The 12,529-nt window shown below is 40.5% G+C and overlaps 1 protein-coding gene across 1 annotated transcript in view; it reads left to right on the top strand.

The window, feature by feature from the left end:
• Positions 1–12,529, top strand: part of CSMD1 (CUB and Sushi multiple domains 1) — a 2,292,800-nt gene that overhangs the window by 2,169,499 nt on the left and 110,772 nt on the right. Inside the window, exon 52 of the mRNA XM_019488443.2 lies at positions 3,037–3,210. Coding sequence (XP_019343988.2) covers positions 3,037–3,210 — 174 coding nt within the window. The remainder of the gene's footprint in view (positions 1–3,036; positions 3,211–12,529) is intronic.

The following is a 12,529-nucleotide window of genomic DNA, read 5'->3' as shown; positions in this document are numbered from 1 at the left end:
GTTTCATCCTTTCCTCATAAAGCACATTTCTGTTTCCCAGATGTCTAATTATTTTTTTATGTTTGCCACTGGACTCTTTCTAATTTGTCCCCGCTTTCTTGAACAAGGTGTTCCAGAATGGGACATAGTATTCAAGGTGAGGCCTTACCAGTGCTGAACAGAGTAGAAGAATCACCTATTTTGATTTGCAAGTAACATTCCCATTGATACAGCCAGATATGCCATCAGCCCTTAAAAACAAACAAACAAGCAAACAAACAAATAATAAAATGCTTGGCTGATATTCAGCTTATGGATATTCAGTTTAGGGGCTCAAGTGCAACTCTTATGTCGTTTTCTGCTGTACTACAGGCTAGATAGTCATTTCCCATTCTTTATTTGTGTATGCAGTTATCTCATCCCAAGTGCAGGACTTCACACTTTTCCCTGTTGAATTTCATGAAATTGATTTTTAGTAATTTTTCCCGTTTAATTAAGGTCATTCTGAGTCTTATCCCTATCCCCAAATGTTTGCAACTCTACCCAACTTGGTGTCATTTGCTACTGCAAACAAGGAGTATAGAGAGATCTTGCCAATGTAATTAGACCTGCTTATATCCCCTCTAGCATTATGGTTCAGCCAAATGGCCAAATGGTATCTACCAAGTTTAGGGAATTTTGTTATTCTTAGGCTCCAGAAGAAGTGGGAACTTTTTCCCCATTCCCAAAGGGAAAGTGTATAGCAAAGAAAGTGCAGAAGGTAGACCTCCATTGAATAAGAAAACAAATAAGAAAATTATATTACTAGTAAGAAAATAATTATTTACTTAATGTTATTTTTAACTAAATGGCAGTAAGGTGTGGTTTTGTTTGTTTGTAAAATAAAGTTAATGAATATGATAGAAAAATAAGATAGTTCTTTCATAACTGCCATGAAATAATAAGGGGAATATTGATATTCTTTTTGCAGTTATGAAGAATAAGATTTAGATTTCATCCATTGAAATTATACCACTTTTATTCTCTGTGGGTCTATGAAAGCCTTGGTACCTTCTTTAATATGAAGTTCATTTTGCTACTAGATAACAACCAGTTATTCTGGAATCCATTATCCACCTCTGAAAGTTTGTTGAAAAGACCAGTGATTCACTAACTACCACAGTGATAGCAACTCTATTTAACTAATTAGAGGTAAAAAGAGAGATGGAGATGCAAAGGTTATATTTAACCATGAGCTAAAAAATAATAGATGCATAATCCTAATGGACTTATTTATAGACTAATGACTAAAGGTTTATTGGGGGTTTGGAAGGTTTCTTTTACAAGATGAATATGTTATCTCATCCTCTGATGGGAAAACTGAGTTTCAGTGAAAGTTTTAATGATAGTAAAGATCAGCCATTACAATGGATGTTGTAGCATTTCCATATGGTAGATAATATAGAGAACTTGAGATATGTGAAAGAATATTTTTAGAATACTTTGTTTGTCACTTACATAATGAAACAAGAATATATAAATAAAAATCATAGCTGTGCAAACATCTATTTAAAACAGTATAGGAGATATTGAAATGATAATGAAAAGTAACTCAAGTAACTCAAGTATTATGTATGAATAGCCAAAACCATAATGCTTTTCTGACCATTATAAATGAGGTTAGCAGTTGGGAACATTTACGTAGAGATTTTAGCCTCACTTTTGTTTACAAATATGAAAAATAGTGTCCATGACAACTCATGAGATACAAAACATTTTAGTCAGCTGAAAAAAATGGAGGTATAATACCTAGTTTGACCTATTAGGAAATTTATTTTATTTCATTTCACTATAAATATCTTATATTCTATATGTTTATAATTAAATGTATTAAAACAGTGGGTAGCTCTACAAACTGATTCAGTATTGCTTTAATTGTAGTCAGGAGGATTCTTTACATTAATTTGGATTGACTGGCACTTCTCAGAAAATGTGAGGAGCATACTGAACTTTGGAAATATATATCCTAATGAACATACCAGTGTGACTAACTATACAACAGAATACAGTTTATTGTGTATTATTTCCAAAATAGAGTCCCACAGAGCACTTAAACTGCAGCTGTTTTATCATTACCTAGTTAGACATGTTGTAAAGTAGTAGAAGACGCTGCCTTAAGGACTAGGATAGGGCATTTCATGTCTTTGAAATTTAGTTGAGACTAACACTAATCTTTGTAAATATAGAAAATAAAAAGAAAATCTCTGCACTTAGTAAAATAATAAAAAGAAATCTAAGACAATGAGGGATCTCTTAAATTTCCAGCTTATAATTTTTAGATTACTAGAAAAAATGTGATATCAGAGATGATATTTCACCAAATATGAAAGAGGCTATATGATGTCATGTCTGTGATAGCAGGCAAAAGGAACTGATGATCCAGAAGGTCCTTCCCACCATATATTTCTAAGTCTACTGTGTTACCAAACTAGAAGATTTGTAATTTTTTATCAGATAGCTTACATTTATACATTAATCTATGTTATTACTATGAATATATTACTATGAAAATCAAGAGAAATTATTTAAAGAAGAAAATTCAGTGTCTGTTGGTAGATCACTACCTCAAGCCTACTAAAGGCATACTTTTACTTCAGGCCTGGGAAGTTCATAGAGGGGAAATTATTGCCATTCTGATAAAAGAGCAAATGCTTTGGATAAGGCTATTATGTTATCTGAACATGATTATTTTGGGGCCATTGCCAGGTTAGTCTTGTTCTTTACATACTTCAGCACTGAAAGTGAAATTGTTGCTATCCTCATCAATAGCACCTTCACTGGTGACTAGAGAGAAGGCCCTTTGGGAATTTTCTAGAGTTTTACACAGTGATACCGAGGTAGACGTAATGTAAAACCCTTACTTTGGACCCAATGCAACTCCAGATTCTTAATTTTATAAGCATTAAATCAACACTGGGCTATAAATGTAGAAAAGCTACAAGAGATGGCTTTTTTTTTTTTGTAGGAGAATATGAAAAAAATTAGTATTTCTGATTCATTTTTATGTTTTTCATCTAGTTATCTCTTGTGGTGGTCTTCCATCTCCACCAAATGGTAATAAGATTGGAACATTAACAGTGTACGGAGCCACTGCAATCTTCACCTGTAACACAGGATACACACTAGTTGGATCCCATGTGAGGGAATGTTTAGCAAATGGCCTCTGGAGTGGCACCGAAACACGATGTCTAGGTAAATATGCATAAAGTCTTTCTTTAAATGTCAAATGAATAAGTAGATGCTGAAAATGGATTGATGTTCTATGAAGATGTTTTAAAGCTATATAAAAAGATGTGCTAAATATGTAAAATGTAACATTGTGCTCATTATCTTAATGTTTTACCTTAATATATTTTTTTCAAATTATACCTGATGTTTTAGAACAAAATTCTAGTGAACAAAATGGAATTGAAAGAAAAATACCATTCCCTCAGGACCATAAAACGATAATTTTATCTTCCATGAAGAACACAGCAGAGGAAATAATGTTGTTGCAATATACATTACTTAGCACTTCTCCTTTCTCATCTCAGATATGAACAAAACAAAAGAGCACACAGAGTGGAAATGAATTATTTGATTTTTTGGTTAAAAAAAAGAGAGAAAGCAATGACAAATTCTCATCGCAAAGTGTGTAGTAAGAGCTGGATTAAAATGAGACCTGTTTTCTTGAATACTAGAAAATGTACATGTATATGTATATTCAGTTGTCCCATGCTTGTGAACCAGCTTGGTTCATGGCCCAAATACCTGATTCGACTTTTTCAAGAGTTGCCAGTGGGGGAAAAAAAAAAACTTTAAAGAAAGTTCAAATATTGATGAATTTCTGGTGGTATTTGATCAAATACGAGAACTGCAGGTAAAGGCTTACCATGCTCCTTTTAGGTTAACAACAGAATATTTTGTATTGGAAGATAACTGTCTATGTACTGACAAAAAATGTAATGATTTACAAAAGGAAAAAGTAATATACATGCAAATTATTATTTTAATATATTCTGGAAATATCAGAATTCTGCATCTCTTTCCCTATGTCTTAGTTTTATCTTTTCAGTAAATATCATAAGAAGAGAGACAAATAATTCATTATGCATGCAGTAGGCATCAACAAGGTGAAAGATTTCTATATTGATATGCAATCTGTGTCATATTATATGTTTGATGGAACACAGTTGCTCAACAAATATGATTGTCAGGACTACACTTTCCTATTTCCTCTGTGATTAAATAGTAAAAACATTATGTTATAAGAAAACTGATAAAAATATGTCATTAAATATTAAGGCTGATAATCCAGAATGTGTTCCAAAGCATTACATTCTGCATATGAGCAAAGTGACAGTTAAAGGACCCAACTGTTAGGGTGGACTGTGGATAGTCAGCCCAGAAACTGGTAGAACAGGAGTTACTATAGAGAGTGCTGGGATCAAGCCAATATTAGTCCAAGTTTGAGGTATCAAGCTAGGAGTCACAATGAAGTGAATGTTGATTATACTGGGAGGATAAGGATAAGGAACACATCACCTGCTAATCAAGGATCCAAGCAGGAGTGAGGTTCAGGCTAGGCAAGGTAGAGGCAGAAACTAGGCAGGGGCAAGGCATAGGTTTAGGCCAGGGAAGGGTGTGGGCATGAATTTAGGTAAGGGTTAGGCTAGGCAGAGCTCATGTGGGATAAGCAAGCAGGTTGACAGTAGGTCAGGTGGGTTAGGAGATGCAGCCATACAAATGTATTGCTTAGACAGTTTTCAGCTGTCTGGCCTGAGTTTATACAGGCCAATGTAGATTGGGCCCTATTCCTGGGGGCCCTATTCCTGGGGGCCCTGTGGATTATTCAGCCAGTACCCTGATTACTCAGAGCTGGGAACTGAATCAGAATCTGCTGTAATTGAGCCTGGACAGACTATCCCAATTACCCACTTCTCATCCAAATCCTTTCAAAGTAAACCCTCAAAAGTAAGAGTCACCCTTTCTGACTCAAGTTCAAAGCCTTTCTGGGTGAGGGGACTCCGGACTTCCAGCATCCCAGGTGAGTACTCTCCCCACTGAGCTCTGTGGACAAAGGAGATGTACCCATTCCTTTTCTGCTCCTGATGCTAAACCTGGTAGGCCAAGGAACTAGATGACCCAATTTTCAAGTGACTAAATTGCTACATACCCACAAACAGCAAGTCACAGTCATGCAGATATGAAACAACATGAAGCCTTCACCTGAGACTGCCTTAAAAATGCCATCCTTTTATGATATCACAACATCCACCAATTTTTAATGTTATACAGGTAACCTGTGTCAAAGCCCTTAGGTACTTAATAGGTGGAATAGGATCCATTTCATAGATTTTATTTCCACACAAAGTCAGGATCAGAAAGTATGCCCCAGATTTCATTCAGTTTTTACAGTATGTTTTAAAAACAATCCTTTGATCTTTTGATTGATAACCACAGAACTTAGTATGTATGCCCTGCTTTACATTTTCAAATCACTGTACACGCATTAATTCAAAGTAAAACTAACTGCCAACATGTACAAACTAAGTAATGCTTACTACCAATGTTTTCCAGGTTTATATCATAAATTAGTCTTGTTTATGGAACCCTGGACAAGGTTCGCTGTCTTTCTGTTATACTGACTGAGAAATTCATCTGCAGATTGAATAATACAGAAGATGATTTGTCCATTGTAGCCAAAACATGTAGGGTCAAGTAATCTAAAGATAAAAAAGCCTATTTGGTCATTCAGTATTTCTCCCTGCCAAGAAGAGATAGACCTGTTGGTCATTTGCTAATATGCTGTGCAGTCTACGTTTAAATTTGCCAGTAGTGGATCTTCCAGCACATTTTTGAGGAAACTATAACTCAAGTTACAGGATCATTTTCCTGGGAAGAATTTCTTGATATGCAGTTTCAATTTTACTTGAAATTTTTGTTCACAGCTTCAAGGCTTCACCCCCTCCTCCCAACTGCTTCTTTGTATTGTTTTGCTTGCTGCAGTATTAATTTACAAACATGTATCTGAGTATCTACCACCCATTCGTCCCATTCATCATTACTACTGTCTTGTGTTGTTCTTTTAGCAGTATATCTTTGTTTCAAACTGTTTTCCCTAAAGATATTTTCACATTTTAAAGGTCTCCAGCAACTAATATTTTATTACCATGCTGAAATTAATATTTACCTTAGCTTATCTCCCATTTTTAATATAGCTGAGTAAATTTGTTGTTTGTTTAATATGCCAGACTGATTGCCCGGAGATCGAAGCCCTCTGTTTAGCCACTGTTAGACAAACTCATTCACTTAACTGTGACCAAAGGAACTACCAAGAGGGGAGAGGAGCAGGCATCACTGTTCTCTGCCTCTTTTCCAAGCCAGACACTGCTCTGTTTGGGGTAGGGACTTGAAAATTTGCCTTAGTGCTCCCTCCGCTCCTTTCCTAGAGACTTGGAGCAGAGTGGAGGAGGTTGCTCTGGTACCCTGTTCCCCAAAGCCTCGTCTGGAGCAAGTGTGGGAAATCTGTCCTTTCTGTTCATTTCCACTTCCTGCTCCATTCCCACTTTCTGGCCTTGGGTAGGCACAGAGAGCAGGGGAGAGGGGTCGGCTCCAAACTGAACATCTGTAATGTTCCCTCTCCTGAAAGGATTTCTATTATCGTAATAGATTCATAGATTATAAGGATAGAAGGAACATTGGAAGATCATCGGGTGCAGCCCCCTGCACCAAGCAGGAAAGACAACTAGGGTGAGGTGACCCCAGCAAGGTGCCCATCCAGTCTCCACTTAAAGATTTACAGGGTAGGTGCTTGTACCACCTCTGGAGGGAGCTTATTCCACAGTCTGGACACACTAACTGTGAAGTAGTTTTTCCCAATGTTGAGTCTGAAATGAGCCTGAAATGATCTTCCAGGAGTTTGTGACCATTACTCCTAGTTTTTTTTTTTCCCAAGGGTGCCCTGGTGAACAGTTGTGCACCAAGTCCTTAATGTACACCTCTGATGTAGCAGTAAGCTGCTACCAAGTCCCCTCTCAGCCTTCTCTTTTCCAGGCTGAAGAGTCCCAGATCCCTTAACCTTTCCTTGTATGGCTTGCCATTCAAGTCTCTGATCATATGGGTGGCCCTTTTCTGGACTCTCTCAAGCTTTACCACATCCTTGTTAAAGTGTGGAGCCCAGAGCTGAATGCAGTGTGCAGTGCTCCAGCTGCTGTCTCACCAATGCCAAGTAGAGTAGGAGAATCACTTCTATGGTTTTGTTGGAGATGCATTGATTGATACACACTGGGGTATTGTTGGCCCTGCCAGCTCATGTTCAGACTGTGGTCCATTATTACCCCCAGGTCCCTTTCATTCGTAGTGCTGATTAGGTTGGTGTTGCCAAGCCTGTAGGTGTGCCCAGGCTTGTTTGTCCCCAGGTGGAGGACTTTTCATTTCTCAATGTTGAACTTCATCTGGTTCTGGTCCACCGAACTTGCAAGCCTGTCTAGGTCCACCTGTATCTGCAGCCTATCTTCAGGCACGACCATGGTTCCCCATAAGTTGGTGCCATCCGTGAACTTGGCCAGTGAACTCTTCAACCCCACATCAAAATAATTGATGAAGATGTTGAATAGCACTGGACAAAGCACTCACCCCTGCAGGGCACCACTGGCTACTTCCCACCAAGCTGACACAGATCTGTTCATTAGAACTCTCTGGGTCCTTCCCCACAGCCAGTTTCCTATGCACCTGACTTATTGTTGTCCTTGATTCCCATTGCAATTTTAGTTCAGTCACCATCTTAGGATTTCTAATCTGATCCGTACAAGTGTGGGCCATAGGTATATAGTCCTTTTGTGCTGTCCCTAGCTTCCATTGACTGTACGCCTCTTTTGTCTTTCTTAAGAGGACCTTAATTGCCCTGTTTAGCCAAGAGAGCTTCCCAGCCCTTTTGCTACATTTCTTCCACATGGGAATGGGCTTCCTTTGTGCTTCAAGAATCGTGTCCTTTAGGAACAATCACTCTTCATGCTCTCCTATTGCCTTTGGTCCCCAGCCCCTTAGCACATTCCCTACTAATTATCTGAGTTTGTTGAAATTTGCATTTTTGAAGTCCAAAACTTCAAGCTTGCTATCCAGTTTGTCTGCCTTGTGAATGTAATGGTTTCATGATAGCTATCACCCAGGCTGCCCTCTATGTTTAAGTCAGTTACCAGGTTGTCTTATTTTATGGATGACCTTTGGCCAGGACCAAATCTAGAAGAGTATTACATCTGGTTGGCCCGTGCACTTCCTGAGTCAGAAAAAGCTCTTCAATTCAGGTCAGGAAGGAATGCGACTGATCTGACTTGGCTGAGTGTTCCTTCCAAGGGATCTTTGGATAATTGAAGTCTCCCATGACAACCACATCCCATGTCCAGGCAGCCTCTGTTAGTTCTCGGGTGAACTCTAGATCAAGTTTCTCCCCCTGGTTTGGTGGCCTGTAGTATATGCCTACTGTTAGATATCTCTTGCTGTGCCCCCCCTGCAGCTTGACCCAGGGAGTTTCAAGCCGTTTTTGGAGCCAATATCGGTCTCCAAGGAGGTGTAATGCTCCTTCGCATAGGGAGCTACACCTCCACCTTTTTTTTTCCCTACTTGGTCCCTTCTATGCAGGGCATAGCCCTTTATGGCTACACCCCAATGGTGTGAGGAGTCCCACCAGGTCTCCATAATCCCTACTAGATTGTAATGGCTATTGGAGAGCAGGAGGGCTAGTTCCTTCTGCTTGTTCCTTCTGCTTGTTCCCCGTGCTCCTGGCATTAGTGTACAGGCACCTGAGTCTTCCTACTGAGGCCCTCAATTTCCTGTCACACTGAAGGAGAACTATTCCCTCAGCTCCCACAAGAGGCTCCTTGTGTCTCTATCTACAGAGTTTCCTTGTACGTCAGTCCCCAGGCAAGCTCCAGTCAGTGTTTCCCCATCCCCCAGCAATCTTAGTTTAAAGCTCTATCAAGAAGATCTGCCATCCTGGCCAAGAAAAGGGACTGACATCTCCATGTGAGGTGGAAACTGTCTTTTCCCATGAGTCCTCTCTCCCTTAATTGCATGCTGTGATCTAGGAAACTGAAGCCCTCTCAATGGCACCATCATTGGAGACTTCATTGATGCATCGTGCCCTCCTAGGACCATGGCCTGCAACAGGAAGCACAGAGAAGAAGACTACCTGAGCCCCCAACCCCTTGAGCCCAGCCCCCAGAGCCCTGTAGTCACTCATGACTCAGTCCAGATTACTCCTGGCTGTGTCATTTGTTCCTACATGGACGAGGAGCATGGGATAGTGGTCAGAGGGCTGGATGAGCCTGGGGATCCTCTCCACAACATCTCAGATGTGGGCCCTAGGGAGGCAGCAGACCTCATGGGCTAGGGGTCCCTCAGTGCTCCGCAGGATGGAGTCCCCCACTACCACCACCTTGCGGCTCCTCCTGGAGGTGGCAGCATAGTGCTTACCTTCCTCCTCCTCCATTGTCATCATCGGAGGCTCCTCATGTGTGGGGAGGGGAGCATACCTGCTGTGCAGGGCCAGGAAAGGAGCAGCCATGGCTCTGCATTTCCTGGAACATGTGGTGACTGTCAGTATACTATCTGTAAAGAATGCCTGTATGTAACCTATAGCTGATTTAATCTTCACCATCACATATTTAGCCAAAAAGTGACTTTAATGCACTGAGTGCTATCCACAAACCAACTTTAGATGTCTTAGCTCCCTGTACTTTAAATGGAAAGTGTTAGGTGTGGGTAGACTTAATGATTGAAACATTTCAAAAGTCCAGCTATACAAAAAAGTACATGCCATTTAAAATGTTCCAAAACTGGCTGAATAAGTGCAAAATAGTACCTCTTTCAATTAGCTACTATTTTGGAATGTTTTCCTTTTTGGTATGTCTCTAGGGAAAGGGAAGGAGAACAGAGTGCACAGCTCACCAGATGTCCAGGCTCTGTGTCCCACTTTGGGTCCTGAGGGTACATTGGTTCCCCACTGAGACCACCCCACCCCCCTGCCTTCAGAGAGCATCACTATCACTCACTGCTTCCCTTGCCACATCCCTGCTCCTGCCATCCCTGGAGTTGAGTCAACTAACCTTATTCCCCTCTACCTTCCTGGTAAACTGAGAAGGGGAGAGGCAAGACTCATAGAATTTGGGATCACAGCAGCAGCTAGTCCTCACCAACCCAACTTACCTCTTCAATTCAGTGCTCTCTTCTCTATAGTGAGAGTGGAGAGTAAGCTGCTGTAGCCCACTCTTTGTGCAACTTGGCAGTGCTGGGGGAAGCTGCAGTGTTTTGAAACATTCCATTTGTGGGGAGGGAAGGGGGAATGCTATAGGGGCAGTATGTATGCCCGTTAGCTGAAATGATTCCTTTTTGAAAAGTTTCCAAGTGCATTTCAATTGGAAATATTTCAATTATTTATGTCTGTCTGCACCCTTAGGCTCCTACAAATAGAATCTGCAATGTTTAGCACACAGACCAGAAGGACACCTAAGCCAGTCAACAGGAAATGATAAAAAGAGGAGACTGGTAGCTGAAATCCCACCTATTTGCCACATTTAGGTGCTCACCTGCAGCCCTAAGTTTGGCACCTCTGTAAGAATGGCTTGAAATCTGCAGCTAAACTTAACTACCTACATTGCCACATGCTGTGCACAGGCAGTTGGCTCCCTCAGGAAAGAGGAGAAGATGATGGTAGTGATAACCACCCCTTGCATAATAACCAAATAGTTATAACACTCAGAAAGTGAGATCAGGCTTGAAGGTCCACCTTGATTTTCAGGGATTCAGATGCTTATCTCCAGCATCCCAGTAGGGGAAAGTCCTAATTACTGAGATACAGAATAATTCAGGAGGGAGAACATCCTCCATTATTCATACTGAAGGTGGGCCACTGTGTAGATAAGGAGGCAAGAGTTATGGATCCAGAAGAACAACAAGCAAAAGGATGCCTAACTGTAGTCCATGAGAAGAGCAATTCACTGGAAGAGGTGACCTGGGATCTGATCTTTGCTACCAGTTGTGTTCATGCATTTTACTTGGTGCCTACTAAAATACACAGGCAGTATTCTGGAGCAGAAATCAGACTCTAGAAATCCCATTTTCCAAGAGAGTGCCTAACTTAATGGATTGAATAGCAAGTTCTGCTTGCTTATTCTCCTTTGGGCTCCTTGAATCCTGCATTCCTTTCTGCCCAGTAGCCCATCTCCAACAGTAGTGAGGAATGCCTTCAACTGTGCATAGCCTATAATCTGGGGATTTGGGCAGTATCCTCAGAAGTGGCAGATTTGTGTTTGAGGCAAATTCTTGAAGAGTAAATTAAGCCCACCTCTCCCAATTCCTGGTCAAAAGTTTTAACCATTAGGCTATTACAAAACAATTGTCTATCACCAGATGTATTTTTAATGAAAGTGTTTGTTTGCTGAATCCAGTGTTGTCAGTATATTTTAAACATCTTAAAGCAGGCTTACAGGATCAGTCCAGTAGGAGTCAGGTGCAGGCAGACCTAGTTTGTGAATTGCAAACACCCTGTGGTGAGGTTTAAACACTTAGACTTTAGGCTCAGCCAATATGGTAACAGTTCTGAGCACAGTAGATGAATCTAAATAGCTGACCATTATGTTTTGTGGCTTGCTCACTCCATCTTGGAGTCTGGCTATATTGCTTCAGTTGCTCTTCTCAAAGCTCAGCTGAGAAACAAACTGCAGTCACCTGCCTCTACTCTGTGTGTCACACCCAGCAGTGAAGAGTCCCCAAAGGAAAAATCCCACCTCTTCTCTCAAACATGACCAAAGCAGAAGTCCTTGAGGACAGCAGGGAGGGGATGCGCCTTCAAGCAGTTTCACTGCCTTATTTCTGGGTTTTGCTCGTGTGTAAGAGTACTACATACAAAAGTTTGAGTTGTCAGAGATATGCTTGGAAAGGCTGTGAGGCTGTTGTGAGAGCTGTGTCTGCCTCTAGCCAGTGCTTTCACATAATGTGCACTTCAAGCACAAAACATACCAATATATGTTAAAAGGGGCTTGAAAGCTGATCCAAATGCCATTAAAATCAATACAAAAATTCAGATTGATTTCACTGAGCTTTGGATCAGGACCTTTGCTATCTAAAGCACTGACAAAGGGCTAAAAAAGGCTTTTACATTTCTAGTGCAGTAATTTAAATTAGGCTTAAGACAATTGCACCTGGAAACAGTTCTCACATAGTAGCTGTCTCTTAACTTATATGAAATGAACTTATGGGCTCAGTCCAGATACTAGGAGCTACTAGCTATATCGCAATAAAAAATTATCTCATCCTTGTCCCAGAAGCAGGTATGTCCAGGAGACCTTCAATTAATGGTTTTGTGACTAACTGAAGTACATCTGTAAGTGGGATACATGCCAAGTCATTTGAATCTAGAGAACATTAGGGCTTTGGCCCTAAATTAATCCTGTTGTTAGTAATATTTCACCCCTAAAAAAGTTTGCAGAAGCAGTTCCTTGAAGGCCAAAATCTTATATACATTTGCAGGTCA

Source organism: Alligator mississippiensis, chromosome 1, assembly GCF_030867095.1.
Source record: "Alligator mississippiensis isolate rAllMis1 chromosome 1, rAllMis1, whole genome shotgun sequence".
Lineage (NCBI taxonomy): Eukaryota > Metazoa > Chordata > Crocodylia > Alligatoridae > Alligator > Alligator mississippiensis.
Note: the sequence above shows the minus strand (reverse complement) of the source record. Positions and strands in the feature narration are given on the sequence as shown.